Source organism: Excalfactoria chinensis, chromosome 3 (assembly GCF_039878825.1).
Source record: "Excalfactoria chinensis isolate bCotChi1 chromosome 3, bCotChi1.hap2, whole genome shotgun sequence".
Lineage (NCBI taxonomy): Eukaryota > Metazoa > Chordata > Aves > Galliformes > Phasianidae > Excalfactoria > Excalfactoria chinensis.
This window is the reverse complement of record NC_092827.1, coordinates 40,729,589-40,755,523: the sequence shown is the minus strand read 5'-3', so window position 1 is coordinate 40,755,523 and position 25,935 is coordinate 40,729,589. Positions and strand designations below refer to the sequence as shown.

At 45.9% G+C, this 25,935-nt stretch overlaps 1 protein-coding gene across 1 annotated transcript; it reads left to right on the top strand.

Moving 5' to 3' along the window:
- Nucleotides 1–2,760: 2,760 nt before the first annotated feature.
- BEND3 (BEN domain containing 3) lies at nt 2,761–23,036 on the top strand. Its single transcript, XM_072333614.1, has 4 exons — nt 2,761–3,001; nt 12,218–12,262; nt 12,734–12,957; nt 18,054–23,036. Exons 2-4 carry the CDS (start codon nt 12,229–12,231, stop codon nt 20,304–20,306), a joined length of 2,511 nt encoding a protein of 836 aa, XP_072189715.1. The 5' UTR covers nt 2,761–3,001; nt 12,218–12,228; the 3' UTR covers nt 20,307–23,036.
- Nucleotides 23,037–25,935: the final 2,899 nt, after the last annotated feature.

The window sequence follows — 25,935 nt, the reverse complement described above, 5'->3', positions numbered from 1 at the left end:
CTCCAGGCAGTGCCCTCCAGCTCCATCTCTCAGTGCACCTGCACACTGAGCAGAGCGTGCCCTGCTCCTGCGGGCAGCAGGAAGTCAGGCATCAGGCAAGAGGAGGCCCTGCTTGCCTTCCTACAAGAAAGGGACTTGATTTCACCTTATGATCTTGTGCAAAATGCACATGACTTGCAAGGAACTCACTCTGCACATTAAGGCTGTTTCTCTTCTGCTTTTGGGATCTTGGGTCTGGCTGTAGAGTGGCTTGTATTCAAGATGTGTGCTGCAGAAAAGCGACTGACTGGTGCTGCAGTGGTATGTTTTACAGAACCAAACTGCCATAACTAGCACTGAGAGAACTTTCAACATCACGTGCCACAACACTGCCTCCACAGTGCTGCAGGATATTGCAGCAATCTGCCAGAAAGGAGCCGTGCCAGAGGTTTGGGTCCTCATTCACGCCAAATGTGCATGACAAGAAGCAGAGAGGCCTCTACATTTGCAGCCATTCTCTCTCCACATCACTGTACCATGCCATGGCCTCTGCACACTAAGCTGCTCCAGCTCCTCACTCATGCCTGCTGCAGTGGTGATACCACCTGCACCCTCACTGCCAGTCCACCACTGCAGATGTAGGTGAGATGTTCAGAGGAAACTCTTAGCTCAATAGCGGTGAGGTGCTGGCACAGCTGCTCAGAGAAGCTGTGGTGCCCCATCCCTGGAGGTGCTCAAGGTCAGGTTGGATGGGGCCTTGGGCAGCTGAGCTGGGGGGTGGTAACCAGCCCATGGCAGGGGGTTGGGGCTTGCTGGTCTTTAAGGGCCCTTCCAACCCAAACCATTGCATGATTCTGTGGGACTATCGGTGTTGGCAGCGTTCACATTTGGGTTGATGTTGATGGCCAAAATCTTGTTTCAGCTCGGCAGGGTGAGCGATGGCACGTTGTTTGCAATGGTGATTTTTTTCCTGAAGAGTGCTCATGTTGGAGTACCGGAGCTTCCCTTCCCAGCAGAATTTTCCAGACATGGCTGCAGTGTCACAGAGTGGCTTTTGAGCCAAAGGCATAAAGGGAAATAAATGAACATGTGAATAAATGAGTTGTTCAGCACGAGTTCAAATGGTGAAGGAAGCCGGGAGCTGTCTGGCCAGGAAGCCAATCTACTCTGCTCCCTACATTGCCTGGAGACAGCTCGGTCTGCTCCCCTCTCAGCAAGTGCTGTTATGGCAGCAATATGCTGTGCTTCTTTATGCTTAGCTGAGGCCCTTCGGGTCTCCTCCTGGGCTTGGGTCCCTGGTAACTGCAGCGCCTCAGGCCAGCGTCGCAGAGCAGAAAGGAGGTGGAGTTCAGACTGGAGAGCGTGTTCTCAAGGGCTCTGAAATGGAGTTTGTGATTGCACCGACATGCTCCTGCCTTACGGTTGCCTCCGCTTAATCCCACTAAGTAAAGTACTCAAGTGAAATGCAAGTGGGACACGGCCCTACTCAGCAGCTGGGCTGGGTGCTAAAGCAGTGTACCCCTTAGGGGAGCCTTCAGTTAGCTCTGCGAACAAAGCAGAGGACAAATCACGCTGGAAACTTCCCATTCATAGTGCTAACAGACCCAGGAAAGTTACTGGGAAGCTCCCTTATCACTAACGGGTCGATGAATTGCCAGCTGTAGATTCTTGTCTCGTTAATAAATCGTACCCTCGTTAAGTGGGCCGTCGGAGCGGTCTGGAAGCTGGCAGCTCTGCTGGGATGGGCTCTGTTGGGATAAACCATCCCTTAACAACAACAAGAGCAGCCAACGTTAAGTCAGCAAAGCATTGTCTGTGAGCATTACGTGGTCGCTGTGGCACTGTGAGGAAGCCCCAAACCCTAAAGTCTAAACTCAGAGGTGCAGTACAAACAGAAGACAGATAGCATAGGGAGCTGTTTCTAACTACAGCACCTCAGATCGCAGCCTTCTTAAAGGCCGGCTCTGTATCACTAGGGAACCCGGGAGTACCTACGGGAGGGCTGATGGGGCAGCGGGTTTAATCGGAGGGTTTTGTTCCTGGAAAGTCATTTCCCAGCCGTGTGACGCGCGTTGAAGGCAGCGACACGACACGACCGACACTGCGCTCCTTCGGCTGCGGGAGAAGCCAAACAACGAGGCGCATTGCGAGCGCCCGCCGTGCGCACGGGATGTGCCCGCGGGGAGCGGCCGCCGCGTGATGCCCGCCGCGACGGAGCGACGCCGCTTCGGGTGGCCGCATAGCGCGCCGCAGCCGGCCACGGCCCGCCCCACGGGGCCGTCCTCCTCCCGTTCCCGTACGGGTTCGGCGTCGGGGGGTTTCCCGCAAGCCGTGAGGCGCAGGATTCGCCGAACTGACGTTCCACGCGTTACTGTCAAAGCAGATAACAGCCACGCGGATACTCGTTACGGCACGGAGCGCTTCCCGTCCCGCGGCTCCGTACAACCGGCCCCGGCCTCTGCCGGCGCTCCCGTCCCCCACCCCGGAGCCCCCTGCCCGCCGCGGGGCCCCGCGTGGGGCGGCCACGATTCGACGGCCGAGGGCCCGAGGGGGAGGCGGGGGAGGGAGGGGGGACGATAACGGCGGTGCGCGGCGTCCCGCGGCCACGTGCTCGGCGCCGGCCCACGTGCGGCCGGGTCTCGCGGGCGGGCGGCGGGCGCGCGCGTGGCGGGGCCGCGCGCGGGGTCTCCGGTGGGAGCGGCGCGTGCCCCCGGCGGGGCGGGCGGGGGCGGGCGGGGGCGGACCGGGGGAAGAGAGGCCCGCTCCTCCCCGCCCCCCCTCCCCCCCTCCGCTCCCACCCCCCGCCTCTGCCCCTGCCCCGGGGCGGCGGGTGGCGCTGGCCGCGGCGGCTCGGGGCTCGGTGTCCTTGTGCGGAAATGACACACGGTCCCGTCACGTCACGCGAGAGCGCAGCGCGCGGACCCTCGCACACAAAGAGCGGGGGGGAGAGGCGGGCACCAGCGGCGGCCGCTCCAGCCGCCCCCGCCGTCCCGGGGCCCCCGCGCCCCCACGCCGCGCCTCGGTAAGTGCCGCCGCCGCAGCCCGGGCGGGAAGGGGGAGCGAGGAGGGGACGGCGGGAGGCCCGGGGTGGGGGGGCGGGCGGGGGGAGAGGAGGCGGCCCCTCGCCCCACCGCGGCCGGGCCCCGCTCGGCACACGGAGCGCGGCGGGCGGGGGCTCTTTGTTCGCCGCTCGCGACGGCGCACGGCGCCCCGGCCCGGGCCGCCTCCATCCGCGCCGGGCTGGAGGAAGGAGAGCGGGGCGGCCGCTCCGCGTTCGCCTCCACCCTCACCTCTTCTCTCCCCCTCCCCCCCCCCCCCCCCCGCGCGCACCGGCCACATAGATCCGCCCGGGCAGGGTTCGGACCGGAAGCGCCAACCGCCGCCGCAGCCCGGGCTCGCGGGTCTGACCGCGGAAGCGGCCGCGGCCGCCGCGTGCGGGGTTTGCGGGGCGGCCTCGCCGCAGCCTCCGCCTCGGGGCGGGGCCGCGCCGCTCCCACGTGGCGGCCGCCGCCTCCCCGCCGGCACCGCGGCGGCACCCGATGGGAGCCGAGCGGGGGGGGTGCGTGGGGAACGGAGCGGAGCCCGGCGGGGGGGGGTTGCGGGGTCCGTCCCCTTGCCCTCGGTGGGGGTCGGATGGGACGTGCCGTGCGGGGCCTGCCGGCGCGGTGCCCTGCTGCCGGGTTGGCTCCGGCGGAGCCTTGAGCATCCCGTCCTCCCGCGCCGGGTGGTGAAAGAGGGTTCCAAACCGCCCTCAGCGCGGGGGTTGTGTTGCCCATCATGGTAAAGCTTCTCTTATAATGGACCTTTTCGTGGCTTTTAAACTTGTTGTGCGTGCAGTTGTACTTGCAACGCGTTCGTGTTGTTGGAATACCGGTTTTGAACACCGGGGCATCAATAATAGATTGTTTTCCAACCCTCCATTTTGGGGTCACCGGCAGCACCCTGCTGTCACAAAATAGATGGAATAGAGAACATGTGCTTTTAAACATGTTCCCTGTTTGCATTTTGCTCGTTGTTTGGGTAACAGATGTAAAAGTCCCGTTTCATAGGGAATCCTGTAGGGATGCTGCTCCAGCGGGGGGTTGGGCTGTGTGATCCCCAGAGGGCCCTTCCCACCCCTGCAGCCCGGTGATACTGTGAAATAATAAACATTGTCAGTTGGCGTTGGGCATCACGCTTGTTTCCTCGACCTGCTGCTCAAGCGATTTCCCCTGCTTTCCCAAAATACCCTTCAGAAAAAAATATGTAATGATTTATAATTGAACCCGACCGAACGCGTGCAAAGCGCAGCTCAAGAGCAAGAAACTCAGAGTCCTTTTTCTTCCTTTCTGCTTTCTGTCTGCTGGTGGTTTTAGGTGTAACTTCTGACATGATTAATGCAGATGTTTGAGGTAGCGGCGTACCGGCAGCCAGCTGCAGCTATTTGCTTATTCTCCACGTCATGCAAATGAGTGTGGTGATGAGGTTTTCCATAACAGGAGAACACTTAAAGAGGAAATTAAAGCATTAATGAAAGTGCCAAAAAAGTCCAGAGTAAAATAGTTGCGTCGCTGTTGTTGTTTGAGAAGGTGTTGAGAAATTTCTGCCTTGTTGTTTAAAGTCAAATCGCTGACCTGAACCCAGGGCTGCAGGCAGGAAGCGAAAGACCTGAATGACGTGGCCGAAGCCAGAGTTCTATAGGGTTGCTCCAGCAGAAGAGCTGCCCTGCAGCTGCTTGGTGAGCAGCGTGCCCGAGGGGGAGGCAGCTCCTGGACCACCTGAGCCACAGGTATGGCTTCTGAAGCCCTTGTCCTTTCAGAGAGTTAGTCTGACTTCATCCTTCTGAAACATCACAAAGGACAGAGTGTTCGGTGTCATCAGGTAGTTAGAACCACCCTGCGCTGGGTGGATCTGCATCCAACCAGCTGCTTCCTAGCTGGTGGACTCCTCTGAGGGAGGATCGGTGGATCGCTGTGTTTTAGGCCGACAAAGCAGCCCCAACTGGAAGGGAAGTCAGAAGTTGATCAGGCCCAGCCTTCCTTGGAGAAGGGAGCCAAGGTGAGATGATCCAGCACTGTCTGCCCATCTTGAAAAGCCCCAGTGATGGGGACTCTACCACGGCCCTTGGGAGCTTGTTCCAGAGATCAGTTGTTCTCACTGTAAAACCTTTCTTATATCGAGGTGAAGCCCCTCCTGGCACAGCTCATGTCCATTGCCACTCATCGTCTCCATGTGGCTCCTTGTCAAGGGAGACCCTCTATCTTCTTTGTGGCTACCTGTTAAGTAATGTGATGCCCCCTGAGCCTTCTGTTCCCCAGCTTGAAAGGGCTTAAAACTCCTTCAGTCCTTCCTCCTGCAGCAGCTTCTCCAGCCCCTTGAAAACCTTTGTGGCACTCCTTTGGATTCTCTGCATTCTGTCCTTCTTATTATTGTTTATTCATTTATTTATGAGTTGTGAGTTCTTGCAGTGCTTTATCCAACATGTGCTTTACATGAAGTACAGACCCAGAGACGTGGAACAGGACCTCAGACCCCTTATTGTCTGAGAAGTCTCTTAACTAATGAACTGCCCTCGATTGTCTTTGGGTAAACCACACTGTCATCATGTAGCGTGGACTTGATCAAGTGCTGTTGCAGTGAGGCCAGCTACTTCTTCTCTGTTAAATAACAGCAGTTCTGCGTACTCATCTTGTAAAATGTAGCCAATGTTACCTCCATACAATATCAGCTCCTTAGCTAGGTTAGCTAAGTGCTTTCACTGCATGCTGGAAGCTACAAAGTCGATCAAATTCTTCAGATATGCTTTTAAACACATTCTCAAGGTGACTAGCAAACACTGTGTCCTGCCTTTTGACCAAAATGTGAATAACAGTTCTCCTCTATGGATGTAAACAAAACTCGTGTAGTTCTCATTAAAGCCTGTGACTTTTATGCACGAAGCAATGTACCACCATGAGGCACTGCAAGGAATAAACATATAACACACGGTGTCTAAAAAATATGACGGTATTTTATTGGTAACGTATCGGTAATGAAGACTTGGAGACAAACCTCCAACCTACACAGAGATATTAAAATATTTAGTAGGATCACGTGCATTTCAGAAGCAGCTTCTACACACTGGCCATGCAATAATGAACTGAACAGTGCAGTGTTCTGCAAACAATTGAACTAGTGAACAGCAAACTTATATAAAACTGGTAACAGCAGTTATTATATTAGTTAAGATGATCAGTTTAATTTGTAATCCTAATTTTCCTGCATTATAAAATCAGAATTACATTCAGTATCTGTGCACTTTTGTACCATCTTTCATGATTTTTATGCTTTTTCCTAGACGTAAGGGCTTTGACTGTATATGGATGTTTAATGAGTAAGAAGCTTTTTAGTTACACATGATTGAACAGCAGCATTTCCTTAATTTTTTAAGTCAGAACTTAAAGGTGATCAATCTGGCTTTCTTCAAGAGTGATTGCAAGGGTGGAGAATTGGCTTGATTTTCTATTACTCACAAGGTCTTTTCCTCTTTGCAGTGTGGTTTTTATAAGGGTTGTAAACATAAGACGGTTAGAAAAAAAAAATACTCCGAGGCTAGCAAATTAGTAATTGTTAGGTATGAACAAGGAGGAGGTTGGGTTATACATTGTATTCATAAGGTCTTTTCTACCTGTGTGCTCTTAATCCTTAAGGCTTTTCCGCATATTTCGAGTAGGCCCAACTTTGACACATGGACGACATTTTTAGGTCTATTTGCAACAGCAGCTCCAGGGCAGTATTTTCCTCTAAAAGGACAGGCAAGCATTAATATTCCAAAGCATTTTTCTTTTTTTAAAGACATTATTCCATTATCTCGAACTTGCAGCTTTGAGCTACACGTTGAGCTTCTCTGTTAGCAATTGGTATTGGCCTGTCCTCCATCCCTGGGAAGGTGATGGAGCAGCTTATTCTGGGCATCATCTCCAAGAGATGAAGGTTATTAGCAATAGTCAGCATGGGCTCCCCAAGGGGAAATAATGCTTGACCAGTAGCTCTCTATGATGTCATCACTGGCTGGGTAGATGTGGGAACAGCAGTGAACGCTGTGTATCTTGACTTCAGGAAGGCCTTCGATACCATCTCCCATAACATCCTCGTAGGTGAGCTCAGGAAGCATGGGATAGATGAGTGGACAGTGAGGTGGATTAAGAACTGGCTGAATCCAGAGGCCAGTACTGGGTCAGGTCTTGTTTGATGTCTTCATCAGTGACCTGGATGAAGGGATGGAGTCCACTCTCAGCAAGTTTGCTGATGATACAAAGCTGGGAGGGGTGGCTGACACACCAGAAGGCTGTGCTGCCATTCAGTGAGACCTGGGCAGGCTGGGGAGATGGGCAGAGAGGAACCTCATGACGTTTGACAAGGGCAAGTGTAGTGTCCTACAAATAGCTGCGTGCATCTGTATAGGTTAGAGGTGTCTGGTGAGGCTGCATCTGGAGTACTGTGTGCAGCAGCCCAAGAACGATAGGGAACAGGGAGAGAGTCCACTGAAGGGCTACAAAGATGATGAGGGGCTTGGGGTGTCTTGCTTGTGAGAAAAGGCTGAGAGACACGGGGCTGTTCAGCTTGGAGAAGACTGAGAGGGGATCTTGTCAGTGCTTATAAATATCTAAAGGAAGGGTTTCAAGTGGAGGGGGTCAGGCTCCTGTTGGGTCACAGGACCAGGGGCAGTGGTCACAAACTGGAGCGCAGGAAGTTCCATATGAACATGAGCAAAAACTTTACTCTGGGAGTGATGGAGCACTGGAATAGGCTGCCCGAAGACATCTTTGGAGATATTAAAAACGTGCCTGGGCACTTTTCCCTGCAACCTACTGTAGGGAACCTGCCATAGCAAGGTTTGGCCTAGATGATCTCCAGTGCTCCCTCCCAACTCCTATGATTTTGTAATTCTGTGTTATCGGTTGAATGTTACCAAATGGAGTCATGTGCCTAAGTGATGTGAGTGGAAGTAGATGAAGTTCTTTCCCTTTATTGAATTGTCCCTTTCCCTTGGCTAATCTTATGAGAAGGGAGGACGTGGTCTGTGGGAGGGAGATCTGCCTGACTGTGGCAGCCAAGGCACGTTGGAATCCTGGGACTCCTTCTTTGCTTACCTTCTCATGCCCGATCTTGCCCTCCTGCCTGCCCTCCTGAGTGTCCGTCACCTGGTGATGAGGCCAGTTGTCTGGGATCTGGGGACCTGAGTCTCTTCTTCAGTGTGAAATCAATAGTAGGAAAATAAAAAATCTCCCAAATACCTCTTTAAGCATTGTGCCACTGTTAGGTGAAATGCCCTGTGCTCGCTTATGGCTGTCCTCCAGGAGAGTGCTGAAGTACCAAAGTCTTTCTGTTGAATCTGAGCAGAGTAATTCCACATGTAGCAATCTCAGCAGGACTCTTAGGGTTTTATGTGTATATGGTCCACCAGAAACTTGATGTCTAGGAGCCGTAAGGAGGAGGGAAGATTTAGGTTGGATGTCAGAGGGAAGTTCTTTACTATGAGTGGTGAGGTGCTGGAACAGGCTGCCCAGGGATGTTGTGGATGCCCCATCCCTGGAGGTGTTCAAGGCCAGGTTGGATGGGGCCCTGGGCATCCTGATCTAGTATTATATGTGAAGCTTGGTGGCCCTGCTTGTGGCAGGGAGGGTTGGAGATCCATGATCCTTGAGGTCCCTTCCAACCCAGGCCATTCTGTGATTGTGTGTGATTCTGGTAGCTGGGTGGGATTTCTGGATCTTGCTGCAAGTCTCAAGATCGCATATAAAATGCTTAGATTCATGTCTAGAGTTTGAGTGTAACGCATGTTTATTTGTTTGAAGTAGCTTGAACTTGCAACAGGAGGGAGCGTGATGCTGTTTATTGAATTAGTTCTCTTCAAATAAGCTCATCATATATTAGGATGAAATGAATAGTTTTGTCTTTATCTGCAAACTGAGGTGTTCTTACTCACATTTCTTAGAAAAACAAAGCTGTCACCACCTTAAGAAAACTCCTCTAAGGTTTATCTTTTTTAACTGTTTCAAAAGTCTAGAGGACTGAGCTGGAAGGAGTGCTTGCCTCTTCCAAGGTGAGGGCTGAAATTGTGCAGGTTCTTAGTTGTGCTTGGTACAAGTATCTGCAGTACCAGCTATGTAATAGCTATCAAGACAGTTTAGGTAGGAAAGATTTTCTTTCACGATGTCTTTTTGTACTGTTGCATCCCATGTTCCTCTTTTCTTCTCCGATTTTTTTATGTGCAAAGTCTGGGCCAGAATGATGCCTTTCCTACTTAAGAAATAATTGTTATTCCCATACACTGTCTGCAAACAGCATTGCACAGAGCGTGAACCGCCCAGACAAACCGATGCTAGCCATAGGGCCTCCTGGCCTATAGCAGCGGTGCTGCATTACTTGCTGTCCTCACACCCCTTGCTCACAGGTCAGCTGCAACCCACATTCAGCGTGAGGTGATGGTGTTTTGTGGAGTGGTTGAACTGTGTCAGTGGCGTGTTGGTGTCAGAGAGGGATTTCTGTGCCTCCTTCCCATTCCAGACCTAACACGTGCTTGGGGCCAGGCCTGTTTGCTTGCCTTACCCATTGCCCCTCTGAATTGGAAGAAAAGCAACCCATGAAAAAAAGAAGTGCATTGTTTTATGTTAGTTTATGAAGCTGAAGAAGCTCGGTGGAGGATGAGGTGAGCAGCCATGCCTGACGGGAAGCAGGTGGGGCTGTGTGGCAGGAAATTACAGGGGCAGCTGACTCCTCACTCTCAATAGAAGCTGCTGTCTGTGGTTAATTTTCTCGTAATGCCCATGTTGTTGCAAATATCATAACTGAGGAAACCAGATAAGGAGAGAGATTACTAGGGCTCCCAAGAAGGAACAGTTTGGAGCTCGTGCTTTGTTTGACATCTGAGCTCAAACATAAGTCTAGTCATTGAGTCTGATGTTCATTTTACTATCTCCTTTTAACTGTATTCTGGCAATTTTCAGATCAAAAGGTAATTTAAAACTAAGTTACAGTGCTACGTTTCAAACACATGAGACAAAATGTTCTGACTCAACATTATTTGACCCGAACTGGGGATCGCTTGGCCTGCTTGATGTTTAGAAAGTTAACTGTTAACCAGGGTGTGCGCTTTGATTCGGCTTTTACTTCTTTTCCAGTTTTAAACAGTGATCATTCAGATTCTTGTTTATCTTCTACATCCAATTCGCTAATATTTTCCTAGAGGAGTTCTCCTAACACAGTCTCCTGATTGAATAGCAGTTATAGTCACATTTACAAGAAAAATACCATTCTGTATATCCTCTCCTCAGTAAGTTGCATCATTCCCCCCAGCGCTGCCTTTTGTATCCTTTTGTCCTGGCTCAGTGTTTACCAGCACACCCAGGTGTTAGTGCTTTGCTCTAACAGAGCTTTGCAGGATTGGGCTGGGAAGCTCCAGCACTTTGATTTCCATTACAGAACGCTGTGCCACACTGCTGTTGGTGTGTTTGCTTGCTCTCACCTCTGGCCCTGACAAAAAGATTGTGTGTCACAGCTCTTGAGCACGTCCACGTTTTGGTTTTGTATCAAAGCCTATTACAGGGAGCTGAGGCAGAAGAAGGGTCTAGAAACTGAATGTCAGCGTATCCGGGACACTGGGGCAAATGCAGATGCTTAGTATGATGTGCTCTTCTTCAAGTCCCTCATAGCTTACTGATGGAGTAGAGTAATATGTAGTAAAGATTTTTCATAAGTAGTGGCTGCCTAACTTCACAAATGCTGTTATTAAGACCGGGGATTAATCCTCACTAGTTCTCACCAGGTGGTCTAGCAGGTGGTGTGGGCCACGTGCATTTCGTGCTGTTGTGTCCCTGCAGAGTTTGCTGAAGTGTAAGCACAGTGATTTTAGTACCGTTAAGCTGGTGTGATTTGTATGTGGATCAGCTGATATACACAAGTCCTGAAGTTATGGTAAATACGGTGTTGGTATATTGTGGTATAACGGTGCAATATTCAGGTGTTTGCACAGGGTTTTTTTTTAACAATATTGTGAGATTATTTAAAAAACAAACAAACAAAAAAGGTTCATTGCTTTGAAAGTAAGGTACAGATTGTTTTTCGTTCTAAAGCAGACTCTCTTGTCCCTCCCCACTCCAGTCTTTAGGTTTCTTTATAATTCCCCCTATATGCTTTTGATGGGCTGTTTGCATTGTTCACTTGCTCCCTCAGTTAAGGGATATGCAGGAATGGTTGAAAGACAACCATGTTAAAAAGGAATCTGACCGTGGAAAATGTAAAGTAATAATAATCTGGGCCCAATTAAACGTAAGGCTACAGTAGGTGAGCATGAGAGATGTGTGACTGCTCTTCAGTCACTGGTTTACAAGTCAAGGGTGTCAGGTTGCAGCTGCGTGCCTCCTAAGGGCAGTGAGATCTGATTAGGTTGTTTGCTTTGTAGATCTCCAAAAGATTTAGAGTATCTTTCAGGAACACATCCACAGACTGATGCTTATCCCAAGTGATTTGCCAAATTAGTTCCTAAGGAGACAGTAATACAGCTGAGTCTTCCATATGATCCTTAAGGTCCCTCCCTACCCAAACCATTCTATAATATGGGAAATAACGCTGAACTTGTGCTGGGATATTAGGGATTATTTATTTATCCTTACAAAGAAACCCAGCAACATTCTTGCGTTATTAGAGGATATTGCTTTACAGTAGGAAGAAGAGTAGTCATTGCAGGTCTGCAGATTCTCTGTTCCAATTTATGCAATCTATAACAAGAGATATGGATTTTTAAGTGAAAACTTACTCCAACATACGTGTGTTCTGTTCTATGATGAGTTTTCATTCTGTGACTCGGGCTCACCCACAACAACAACATAAAAGCATTTGACCGTGTAAAGATGTGGTAGCTTAGTACAAGGCTGAGAGAACTTAACACAGTTAACTTTCATTTCTGTACTGACAAGGTACTTTATAAATACAAATAAAGTGACTTCCTCTTTTCTTCATACCGGAAAAAAGTTGCATTGTTTTCAGTACATTCCTACTATTGTATGTTGTTTACAGTATAGATTGTGTGTTAACAGGTCTATAGAATGTCATGAAAATGTATTGAAAATGGCTAGTGACTGCAGAAGTAGAGGCTGGAAATTATCCATGGGCTGGTGATGCCCAATGGCTGTAGAGTAAAAAACAATTACAAACATACATGTAGGCGTGTCTTGTTTCCAGAAGATGCTGATATCTGTGTTTTTGTTTTGTTCCTTAGTGGGATAGAAGATGAATTCAGCTGAAATCACTGATGACGATGAAGGTAAAAAAAAATCATACCTTGTCTAATTTCTAATCAGGCAAAAGTACTTGTTGAATGGAAACTTTGAAATCTGGTAAAGAATGCGCTTGGATCAGAACAAACTACATTAACAGCTTCTGAAAAGCAATCTAAAATACACTGTTGTCTTTGTTATCCGTTATATTTTCTGCTCTGCGTCCTTCCTTCCCCTCCAGAAAAATCTTCCTGCTGTAACTTTGTTTATGCTTTAGACTCTTCTTCGGGGAAGAAACTGTCATGTACTGGATGACTGTATGGTTCCTAGCATAATGAAACCTCGACTTTGGGGTGGCCTCAGCGTACACTTATTGTGCAAGTCCTAAAAAAAATATATTTATGATGTTCTTCAAAACACATTTTCCTAAAAAGAAGCAAAACACAAAAGATTGTATTAAGGCTGTCATGGTTTTCTGGAGAGAGTGCTTTATCTTTTTAAACCTTCTCTTTTTCCAGTAAAAATTCCTAAAAAAAATATTGTGAAAGTAGAAACAGAAAATGAAGATGAAGCTCTAGACTGCTCGGTAACATCCAGATCTTCTGAGAAACACTCAGTGGATGGCGCAGTTACTTGCCTACAGGATTCCAACAAACGGAAACAGACCTCACTTGGTTGTGATGGTTCAGGGAGCCAGCAAGATGTCTTACCCAGTGTGAAGAAAAGACGCTTTACACAAGAGGTGACTTCTCTATACATGACTGTGTGATTTTTCTGTTCATATTTTATAGGCTAAATTCAGTGCTGTTAGAAGCAAAAATGCAAGTCATTTAATGAGATTTGCATTAGTAGTGAGTTGGAGTCAAATATGGCTTCACTTGACCCAGTTTGCACACGAAATTTGTCTGGGTATTTCTTTAACTTGGGAGCAATTGTATCGATGACGTACACTTACAGGTTAATTCATTCATTTGAAGTATACTTTTGTTGTTTTTCATAGAACATAGGAGCAGGCAGGGATTTGGCATAACTCGGTATGACTGTGATTACAGCCTCTCTCACCTCACACAATCCTTCAGCTGGATCCTCCGTGGCAGTAGCACCAGGGCTGTAATTCTCTTCCTTCCATGACACAGATTTTGTTGTCAGTGTGACACGTATAAATTTGTATGTTACTCAAAAACTAAAAAGCGCAGGGATGCAGAACCCTTCAGCACACCTGGAATGGCATGTATTGCAACTTCTGCAGCTTCCCAGCTATGGCAATCCTTACATTTGTCCAGCCAGTGAAGGAGGTTCCAGATCTCTTCAGTTATCCCCTTCTAGTGTTTCACCTCCCTAATAACCAGAGATGTTTCCATTAGTCTTTGCTGAAACTGTGCAGGTTTCTCTTTGCCCTTGTTCTTTGCGGTGGGGAGAGCGGTGACCTTCTGTTCCTTTAAAAAAACAAAAGAAAGAAAAAGAAAAAAAAAGCCTTGTGTTGTTGGGTAAAATTGTTGTAGTGCCGTCCACCCCTGGCCCTTCCTTTCCTAGAACTGAAATTCTATTTCCTCAGCTCCCCTCCGAGAGTCACCTTCTACTTTTGTTGTTCTCTTTGAGTTTCCCAGAAGAGCCGCGTTCACTGTTGGGTTGTCACATCTCTCCTAATGCCCTCCAGAGCACTATAATGACCTCCCATTTTTCACACTCAGCACTTCTTTAAAATAACCTAGATTCAAATTCAACCTCTTTTGAATAACTTCAATCCTGGGGTTATATTTAGTTTATGACCTACTCTAATGCACATATCCTTTTCTGCTCTTCTGCCACTTAGACGGTTATCCCGAGTTGTATTTGTGCATTTCGTTTCTCCTTTCTAGCTGCAGCTCTTCCCTGTTTGTTTTTCTTGCCTGTCATCTCTCTGACTTCCCAGGGCTCTGTTTTTTCTCCTGAGTGCCCGTGGTAGGTAGGTTTTGATCTTATAACACAGCTTTCTTTTTCTTTGTTTCCTTTCTCTTCTACTTTTTACAATTATTTTACTTACATTCACAGTCTCAAAAGAGCTTCTTACTGCTCTCTCAGCTGGGCTTTCTTTGTGTTTTGCTGGTTGCTTTTAGTACAGTTTTAAAATTTATTTGAAATGAATTAACCTTGAATTTATTATGTCAGAAAGTGACCCAGTTACAATGAGGAAAACTCGCTCTCAGCTGACCCCAGTGAATCAGCATGTTTAGTTAAATAACCAACCAGAAGCAGTCCTCAATCCTAACAACGTTTTTAAAGTGCGCTGCTTTTCTAGTACAAATATTTTGTTTTAGTTGATGGCTTCATTAACTATTTCTGCTTAAAGGGAGAACAAAATACTTTTGAGAGTATTGCGCTTGTGTTACATTTCGCATAGACGTCTATCTATGATATAATTAGAGCTGTACTTCTTCTATTACATAATTGTACTCTTGGGCTGGTGTTTTTATTACTCAGTGACTTCCTATCGGAAGACATTTCGCTTCTGATTTAAACCAGAAATCAACATTTTCCTACATTCCTTATAAATAATCGTAGAGAAATCTCATGTAGGGGGAGGTAAATTTAAAGAATTTCCTTGCAAGACATTTCCAAGCTCAGCTATTTGCTAGAATTGTTTTCTGTGTTTCATGCTTAAACATATTTCTTCTTCATTATTCGTATGCCAGAATGTTTTGTTCTTTATTCTTATGGGCATTGAGACTTTGTATGTAAAGCATGCTAAAGTTCATAAATTAGCTGGACTTTACCACTGAGGAGAGCAATAACTAAGCAATTTGGGTTAGGACACCGAGAGATAATATGAGAGATTCTTTCACAGTCAGTTGTGTTGGTCATTGTTTACCAAAGTGCTGCATTTTGGACGTCTTCAGATAGAGTCCGACAATTTGCTACGCAAATGCAGTATAAAAAGCAGCACTGGATTATGTGTATTTAATCTTACAAAAACGTTCTTCTCTTGTATTATTGACAGTATGTTCAAATTGTTCATCCCAAATCAGAGTAGCATCTTCTGAAATATGCCAATAGCCAGTAAAGATGAATTTCTTTAAACGTTACAGAAAATTAATTTAAAAATATATATTAGATACTTAAAGCTTCTGACATGGAGTGTGCTGAGGTGTGGGCCCAAACTTGCTGTCATCTGTTAGTCAAATTCTGAGTGCATTTCTCTGCAAGGCAGATGCCCAGGTCCATCCAGCAGCACTGAGCTGTTGGTGGCAAGGCTGAGCCCTGCTCCTGCACGAGCACTGCCTTTCCTCCAGCACTCTGCATCCAGGCCTGAGGGTGCAATAAGATACTGAAGGTAGTGAGCCTGTGCTGCTGGATATGCATCTAAATCATGCTTTGTCCTGGTGCTGCGCATGAGGTGTGCGCTGATAGGAGGTACCCTCCTGTTGCCAAGTTTTCTTGTATAATTAAATAGGGAAAAACAGCAGGAGCTCCGAGAAGAACTAGCAGACTGTTGGTGACCTTGGCAAGCTATTTAGTAAAGAAGGAGCTGAATGAATCATACTCTGTATGTGAGGGAATATTTGGAATAGTCTCTGTGAACAGGGATGTTAGCTAAAAGGCTAGCTACTTAGGTAGCAGGTTTCACTTTACATTAAAATAAATCAAAATGTACATTCACATCCAGGCTGGATGTGGCTCTGGGCAGCCTGGTCCAGTCACTCACGACCCTGCCCACGGCAGGGGGGTTGAAACTAGACGATCTTTGTGGTCCTTTTCAATGCAGGCCATTCTATGATTCTGTGATTCTTCAGAATTGCAACTTTGTTTTCTCCTTTGATCTGAAATGGTAAGAAGTAGATTTTTTTTTCTTAGTTCAGACTTGGGTCTCACTGTGGAGCAGAGCTACCCATGCATCCCTGGGAGGATTGCCATGGCCTGCCTTCAGGTGATGTCTGCTTGGGAAGCTAAACTATATGCTGGAAGTGCCTCTGTTCCTCCACTGACAAGTACAGGGCATCTGTGCCAACCACAGGCGGGAGAGTTGGGAGCAGTTTGGGGGAGGTGGCTGAGAGTTGGGAGCAGTTTGGGTAGCAGTCTGTCTGCAGATCAGCCTCTGGTGCTGTTATAAGTCACAGAGATGCTGATGTAGGTGGGGTGTTTCGTACCTCATGCTGGTGGTGGTCTGCAGCTCTGGCTTCCTGCTGCACCATAGCAAATGGGCCCTAAGATTATTGGGACTGGAGAGACTGTCTTCTAAACGGAACCTGAAAGTCAGCTGTCCTAAGCACCACCACTGCTACAGATTCTGTGAATTATATTGCTTTTACATTATGCTTTCATTTATCATCCATCCATTCGTACAGCCTTGAATGTATTCACAGGTTTTCACGTGTAGGGCTGCGTGATGTGAATGAGAGCAGAAACAGCTCCAATTTCATTGGGTCTGCTGGTTCCTAAACTTGAAGTAGAAAACAGCTTGTTCTGTTTAAGCATGCAGTGACTGCTTCAGAAATTGAAAAGTAATTAGATTCAGTTTGTCACTGGAGTAAGCAGATGCCAAGTAGGAGGACACCTAGGGACCGGATTAATTTAATGACTGTTACTGTTCTGCTTTTCAGAAAGGAACCTTAATTCTAGCCCCTTGTTGTAGAACGCGCTGGGGTCTTTGCCTGCATTTCAGATTGCTTATGGTTCTCAGCTCAGACCTGAAACCTGCGTTCCATCTGTTACAATCCTTGTATGCAAATTCTGTATATTTTTTTGTTCTATAGTGGAACAAGCCATGCCAAAATGTTTCAGAACAGACTTCTAAAATCTGTGAGCGTTTTCTCACGTTTGGATTCTGCGTGTTGAATTTTGATTCTGTTGTATCTCCTTAACTTTAGAAGAATTGTTTGCAGTATCCGTGTGTTTGGAAAAAAAAGGAAAGCAATAGTCAGTTCCAAACCAGAACAATCCTCAAGCCCCGTGTAGTTGCTATGAGTAGATGAAAACATTTGCTTCAGATTTCAAGCAAGGAGGAAGAGAGAGAGATGATAAGGAGCAGGAATTTCTTGAGAGTTGGTTCCTGTTTTTTGTATAAGTTATTTAGAAATCTGGAAACTAAACTTCTCTGCCTTTCAGAAATAAAATGGCCTTTAAAAATGGCTGTGTCAAGGTAATTTTCACTTGAGCAGTGTTTATTATGTATGTTAAAGAATGTTTAATATTTTACTCGTTCTTAGAACTTTTTAAAGATTTGTGCACCACTGTAAATATTAAAAAAAATAAGCTGAAACAAATGTATCAACCTCTGACATCAGCAAAAAGAGAATAGCGGCAGTTCGGGACATAGCCTTCATGGTATTTTCAAAAGCTAGCGTAAGGAGAGCACTAGCAATGCTAAATGCAGGTGGTGGGAGCAGTGGCAAGGTCACAGGACGAAGAGTCAGAAAATCTAGGTTCTATTCTTGGCTCCCCTGCTGACTTGTTGCCACCCAAGTTCTCTGCAGCTCGAGATCCTCACACATAAGCATAATGATACTTAATTCGGGAGAGTATTTGGAACTCGGTGGGAGAAGAGTGCTAAGGATTATAATTTAATTTCTAGCCTGTGGAGAAAGCCATGAACCAAGACAAAATAATAATAATAATATAAAAAAAAAAAAGAAAGAAAGAAAGAAAAAAGCAAAAAATAACAAACCATAAATAATACTTCACTGTATTTTTGTTGATTTATTTTATTAATGGATTTATTAATTTGATGTATGTAATACAATTGAATCTTCTAGAGACAGTTTGGCCTCACACTCTTACGTAACAATGCCTGCTTACGGGGCACACATCTATAACTGCTATTTTTTAAGCAATCTTACTAATACAATATTTATTCATTCAAAGGGCTCCAATTCAAACATGAAGAACAGAGATACTGGCTCACCCACTCAGGTAAATGCAGAGCAGCCAAGCAAGAACAAGAATCCTAATATAACATGGCTCTGTGAGGAAGAACCCTTCAGCGACATAACCACTTCGTCTTACAAGAAACCCCTTTATGGCATCTCACACAAGATTACAGAGAAGAAGAATGCACCGGGAGCAGAGCAGTTTGCCTCTTACGACTTGTATGAAAAAATCAGCCCCAGCAGTCCCTCGCATCTTCGGACTTTGAATGACCAGCGCAAAAGGGACTCTGCTGCAGCCCTCGCTGCGGCAGCTGTTGCTGTAGAGTCTGACCCAAATATATATTCTTTGATACAGAAAATGTTCTTCACGCTTAACACTCTCAGTTCCAATATGACCCAGCTTCACAATAAGGTTGACCTGCTGTCTCTGGAAGTGAGCAGAATTAAAAAGCAAGTCAGTCCAGTGGAGTGTGTGGCAGATTTCAAGCCTCCCCCTGAGTACACGCTGACTTCTGCTGAGCTCAAACAACTCATGGATCAAAGCACGTCAGGTGGAGACCTTGCCTGCCGGTTACTGGTACAGCTCTTCCCAGAGCTCTTCAGCGACGATGAGTTCAACAGGAACTGCAGCGCATGTGGCTTTCCTAACAAGAGGAAGCTGGAGTCTCTCCATCTGCAGCTTATCCGTAGCTATGTGGAAGTCTGTTATCCTTCTGTGAAGAGTACAGCTGTGTGGCAGGTGGAGTGTTTGCCTCAACTCAACGATTTTTTCAATAGATTTTGGGCTCAAAGGGAGTTGGAAAATAACCCGCAGAATGTGCAATCCTCCAGTTTTTATGAGACTGAACAGGTGGATTCCTCTCATTTTCTTGAGGATAAAGAACAAGAAGAAGCTTTGTCCTTGGACAGGAGTAATGCCATTGCCTCAGACTACATTCTAGACGCTCAGGATCTCAATGAATTTTTAGATGAAGCTTCTTCTCCGGGGGAGTTTTGTGTTTTTTTGTTACATAGACTGTTTCCAGAACTCTTTGACCACAGAAAATTAGCTGAAAGGTACAGCTGCTATGGGGACTCTGGGAAGCAACTGCTGGATCCTCATCGGCTTCAGATAATCCGTAGGTACACTGAAATTTACTTCCCAGATGTGCAGGAAGAGGAAGCTTGGTTGCAGCAATGCGTTCAGCGAATAAATGAAGAACTTGAAAATGTGTATATGGATGGAAGTGAATGTGATCAGTTGAGAGATGACTGTTACGACTCTTCTAGTTTACCGGATGACGTATCGATCATAAAAGTGGAAGACAGCTTTGAATATGAAAAACCAGGTAGACGCTCAAAAAAAATATGGCTTGTGCCCATTGACTTCGACAAACTTGACTTTCCCCCTCCTGATTTTGATGTCCCTGTTCCCGATTACCTATTGAACAAAGAACAGATCAAAAACATATACGAAAGCAGTCTTTCCATAGGCAACTTTGCCTCTCGGCTGCTTGTTCTCTTGTTTCCTGAGCTGTTTACACATGAAAACTTACGGAAGCAATACAACTGTAGTGGGTCTTTGGGCAAGAAGCAGCTTGATCCCACTAGGATTAAATTAATTCGGCATTACGTGCAGATACTGTACCCAAGGGCAAAGAATGACAGAGTGTGGATGTTGGAGTTTGTTGGGAAGCTCGATGAGAGGTGTCGGCGAAGGGACACGGAGCAACGGCGCTCGTACCAGCAGCAGCGGAAGGTCCACATGCCAGGGCCTGAGAGGAGGGAGTTCCTCAGCTATGCAATAAACCCCGAAAGGTTTCGCGAGGAGTTTGAAGGGCCGCCATTGCCACCCGAAAGGAGCAGCAAGGATTTTTGCAAGATACCACTCGATGAACTCGTTATTCCTAACCCAGACTTCCCCGTGCCTTCTCCGTATTTGCTGACTGATAAGGAGGTAAGAGAGATCGTACAGCAGAGCCTTTCTGTTGGAAACTTCGCTGCCAGGCTTCTCGTAAGACTCTTCCCAGAACTCTTTACTCCCGAAAATCTCAGACTGCAATACAACCATTCAGGTGCTTGTAACAAAAAACAGCTGGATCCCATCAGACTGAGGCTGATCCGCCATTACGTGGAAGCGGTTTACCCCGTGGAGAAAATGGAAGAAGTATGGCATTATGAATGTATACCGAGCATTGATGAAAGATGCCGGCGTCCTAACAGAAAAAAGTGTGACATACTGAAAAAAGCAAAGAAAGCAAAGAAGTGACAGGCTCTTTGAATTCCTAAGACTTTGACCACTAAATTATTGTCAGGATTATGCTTTGTTTCAGACTGAAGGGCCTGTCGGGCTGGGGCTGCTCAGCATCCGGGAGAACTAGGCACTAAGTTTGTTGCATTTTAACGTGTGTGTTGCATCTATGTGGGCACTGCAGCAGTGGGAAGTGGCTTACTAGGTTTGTACATGGGTAAAGATCCTAAGTCATTGGTGACAGAGCTCTTGATGACTCATTAAGAGCATGGCTTTCACTGGTGCAAGTACGTGTATTGAAACTCTACTTTGCCATTCCCCATTTCTGCATTTCTTCCTTTTTTAACACTTTTTAATAATAAAGATTTTTTTTTTTTAATGTGGTGCTCGTCAGGGGCAGTATTTCATTTCACCCTTATACACAATTATGTTTGTTCATTTGGAATTTGAAATTTAAACTTCATGGAAATCTATAAAACTAATGCTTCTTGAAAGTACCATTTTCTTTGAAATCACTGGAACGTCTGACTTTGCTTCTACAGTAATCACAGCTTTAATGAGTTTTGTTCTCATTGATACTGGGATGCTGGAAATAGTAATACCACATCCAAGAATGGGTCAGAGTGGTGTGGTTTCCATTTTTGACTGTTACTCGTGTTTTGTTTCTAAAAATTCTACAAATATGAACTATTGGAGAGTTGAGACATGAGTGAATGTTCCTTTCTATTGGTACCCGGAGCTTAATCATGCCCCTGTGAGTTTTCTTTTTTGCCCAGTGTCACGGTTGGCATGACTGAGAGTGGCTTGTGAGAGCAGAGCCAGCAGCATAGACCCAAGCCCGCACCTGTGGAATGTATTGCCATTGCCTGCACCTGCCTGCTTGCCTCTCTGTAACACAACAATAACTAGATAAGCAACACGGACTTCAAAAACTTTTAGATCTTACTGTGTCAAAATGATGATTCCAAAGGTTTCCAGTATTAACATCAAATTGCATCAATAAAAGGTACCCGCAAAGATCAGTTTTGGGATGGAATGGAGTGCTACGGGGTCCCCACGAACGAGCTGTGGTAATGTAACTCACTCTGCCTCATCAGCATGGCACTGTCTGGATTTTTCAGATGTAGAGGGATGTTGAGCTCGCTCACTTAGCCAAATTGATTTAGTGTAATTAGTAGCTATTTGGAGACATAATTGTGTATGTATAACTTAGATTCATATGGTCAAGTTTGCATCAATAATATGTTCATATGTAACATAGGCCACCCAGAACCCACTGTGACTCTACTATATGATTTGTCACCGGAGAGCACAGCTTTAAAACAGCTTTCTTCTTTTTTTAATGGCGATGTAAATGATGTCAGAGAGTGTCAGATATGTATTTTTGAGTCAGTAGAGTCAGCGATTGCGTACTGACCATCGCTGGAACGCCTCGGAGCAATCGTTGATGTTCCCTGTGGTCCTTTTTAATTGTTCCTAAATGGCTCATAGTGTATCGAATTTGAAATCTGTTCCAGTCTAATTTTCTATTTTAGCATTTGTAAGAAAATACAAAATACTCGATATTTTTACTTCGGATTTTTAGAATTTATTGTTCTTAGAGTCATATTGATCTCTCCCTTTAAAAAGCAAAAGAATGTTTGTTTTTTTTCCTAATGGCGAGTACTAGCGAAAGGATAGTGTTTAAAGCCAGGAGTAAGCCGTAACAGATTTGCATTTGCTCATCTTCCCCACGTGCTAGCAACATCCTCAGAGAATGTATGAAGAAAGTCATGAATGTATTAAACGATACACTGAGACTGTTTGTGTCCATCTAAATGTTTCCCGCTGGTTTAAATAATAGCAGACCACGCGCAAAATGGATATCAGAGCGAATGTGTCTAAAATAAAAAGAAAACGTTTTTACCAAAGATAAAGAACCGATACCGCAACGTCTGCATTATCTTTCATTTCAGTGCATAAATTTAGCAAGTTGAATGTGCCAGAAACAGACCTTCTCTTGTAATTGTGTGCTACCGAGCGCCTCTGTGAAGTCTTCTACGTGCACTTATATGGGAGATGTAAAACCACAGAAAATACCAACAGCCTGTTGCGAACGCCCAACCAGATGGCAAGAAATGCAAAGTGTGGCTTTCCTTTATGCTTATTTTTTTTCTGATCTTGATGTCATACATGTTTTACCACTAAGTGATGTCAAAGCTCCCAAAGAAGTTGATGACGTTAAACTGTTTTAACACTGGCGGGCATTACTAGCTAGCATGCAAATTTAGGACGTACTGGGTTTTACTGTAGATGTTGTCATTCTGTCCTGACACATCAAAAATCAGGCTGTTTATCTTACATACTGATGAGTGAAAAAGCGATTTTCAGCTTTTAAAATGGCATTTTCAAAAGTGGGTATAGAAAGATCCTTGCTGTTTTTTCTCTTAACTTACATCTGATGGCTGTGTACATTCCTTTGTCTCACTGTTCCCAGCCTTTCATGGTCTGACTGTATGCTTTGTGAAGAAAAGAGAGACATACAAATAGCGACATGGGGTCACTGGAAAAAAGAAAAGCTCCTGCAGTGCATCTGAAGTACAGCCACTTCATCCGGTCGGTCTGTCCTGTAAATAAATTAAAGGTATATTATTTTCATACAAGAGGGATGTTGTCTGGTGATTGCCTGAATACAGTGACACGAGCAGATTCGTGTCCATTCCCTATAGAGGCTGTTTCTAAGAGCCAAGATAATCTCAGCAAGTTGGACTGAAGATACAAATGAAAACTCCCTGCTTTGCTGCAGTCGTTTTTTCTGCCTTTCAGATGGCTTTTGTTCATAGGAGCAAACTTGCCCCCTTCAAAATAACAGGAAGGTTGCTAGGTGTTAGCATGTCTCGAACATACGTAGCCATACACACACTGACTTCCTATAGACTGGTGTTGCCTTCTGCCTATCAGGTCAGTACAGTCTGCTGAGGCGAGTATTGTGTCCCTATTGATGTACAGCTTAAATATCTCACCTCTGGGTAAGCACTGAATATCTCACCTCTTAACAGCTTTCTGAAAGGAACGTTGATACACCTCAGCTCTATATTTTTCTCTCTTTCCTAGCCTGCTCAAATTAAAACCTTTTCTTAGAAGCTCTGTAGAAGATGTAAAACAATACATCAAAAGGGAGATCAAGCACACGTTTGTTTACTGCCCATTAACTGCATTCAACTGGCTTAGGCAACAAGGTTTCAGATGAGGAGGATCCTTATACTTAGGAAGTCAACCACTCTGTTATCCTTACAGCCCCCAAATGTTTCATGTTCTAGGAAATGTTCGCACCTGTTCTTTGTCCTGTCCTCAGGTACATATAGTACACTCACTTATAGATACATTTTTTGAGTGTCACTCATCTCTTTGTGAATTGTTATTTATGTGCAGCAGTGGGAAACAGAACTGTATCCTCAACATTCTACAAAGCGACACTAATTTTATGCTGGAAGGAGTGCTACTAATTCTACAGCCCCAGGAAATCCAGAGAAGAACGTGCAGTCTTTGTTGGTTATTTAGCTTTTGTTTCAGAGATTAAAGGGTTGTGAAACAGCTGGAAAATGCAATGTCTGGGGCTTGCCTGTGCTGAGGTAACAGCAGTGGCTGACAGGTGTTCTCACTTACAGTGCACAGTTCTGGTGACTGCATTTAAAATCTGTGGTAGGGCAACGTGGCAGGTTCACATCTATGGTTTTCCAGAGTGAATTGAATTCTGCCACTGTCACTGCCAAAGCTTCTTCGCTTCCTCTGTTTGACTTCATGTGGTTTTTTTTTATGGTTGTTCTGGCCATTCAGTTGGCACCGATGCAGGTATATTTGTTGTTGTTGTTTTTAACCTTGTTCTGGGGAAAAGGAATGCACTTGGAGTTGTTTAAACGAGTTGCTGAAATGGGATGCTTTGGTGCCCTCTCTTAGGGTTGTCCTTGGTAAGGCTGAGAAAAAGAACCAAGTCCCCTTCCAGAAGTCTTTGCTCTTCCTTCCTAATTATCCCAACAGAAATCATGAGAAATAGCTAATATTTGCAGTGCTTTTGAAGCCCTCACTGTTACCCTCCCTGCTAAAGAAATCATTCATGTTAACTTTCCACCAATAGGGTTGGTCTTAATTTCTTATGGGCTACACAGAGCTTGTAGTCATCTCTGTGTAAGCACTGCTTTGAGAGGTGGTCTTCCACAGCAGAACGCTGGAGCAAACTCCAAATCAGCATCCCATCAGATCTGGAATACTTTCCTTGTACCTCATCTGATGAGCAGGGTGTGAGCCCCTGTGCTATATCATTTTCATCCAGCATCTCTCTTCATTTTTGTCACCTTCTGAATGGCGTTCCTGCTGGTCAGTGATCGCACCAGGAGAAGCCTGTTGGTGCGGGCAGGCTGCTGCTTGCTCTCTTTCCTGATTCACTCCATGATGTGGTTGCAGTCTCCTCTTAGCGTTTTTCTTTTCATTAATGGCAAGTCGAAAGGCCTTTGGTTCTTGTGGAAGGGGAAGAGCTGTAACAGGGATGAAATAAAGCTGTTCTGGAGAATGCCGCATGTCTTCCCCCTCACAAGAGAAATGTGAATATTAAAAACAAACAAACTTGAAGAGTAAAGCATAATCAGTTAAAAAATGGGCAAAATCACCACATGTCCAATTGTACAAGGATTTGCATTAATAGAGGTAAGCAAAACAAATGGGGATTGTCAAAGACTGGAGGAAGATCGCCTCATTAATATCTCCCCACACACACAAATGTCAGATAATCATTTCCCATTTCCTTCACAAATCTCATTATGGTGAATCAGCGGTTTGTCACCCTTTCCAGGCGCGTTTTGTGGTGGTGTGCCTTGGTGCTGAAGCTTCCCTGGAAGGGAAAGCATTCCTGCCATCATGACACTTTCAAGAGCAGGTAGCTGCAGTTAGTGCAAGGCAGTGCGTTAGCAAGGTCTGCAAAGGTTCCCTGTGAAAAGAAAATACCCAGGTGTGTGGGAGCAGCAGGAGTGAGTTACTCGATAGGATCACGTCCTATTCCTGAGGCTTTACCCCTTGTATGAAACACAGAACATCCAGGAGTCTCTTTCTGTGGCAGATAATGCTGTCCTCTGTTCCTCTTGCATTCGCTCTCAAGAGTTCAGAAAGCTGTGTTCTCCTTGGAGTGCTTGTCTATAGGTACACTGGACGCTCCAGTATTGGAGATGAAGATTTTTAAGTTTCAGCAGTGCTCACATTTGTGCTGCTCTCCCTACCATACACATGTTAATTTGTAGACAACAGAACTGAGGGACCGATGCTTCTGCCAACTGCAACCCAGTTCTGTGAGCATTTCCCTGCTGTCCTCCCATGGGTGACCACGGATCTGCTCTGCAAGGCAGGCTGGCCTCCATGCAGCACACACTGCAGCGTGGGAAGCACGTAAAGCAATCAGCTCATCCTGGTGCCGTGCCAGTGCCATGGTTCTGTATGGGCAGCCTGACAGTGCCAGGCAGAGCCTTCTGGATTGGATCTGGCCATTGCTTTATCAGTGTGTACCAGATATACCTGAGTCTGATACCTTACATTTGCTTTGTGAGCAACAACTTCTTGCCTGCCCACTTAGATATCAGGAACATGCTAAGAAAAGCAGCCTGCTGTGCACTCCTGCTGCTTG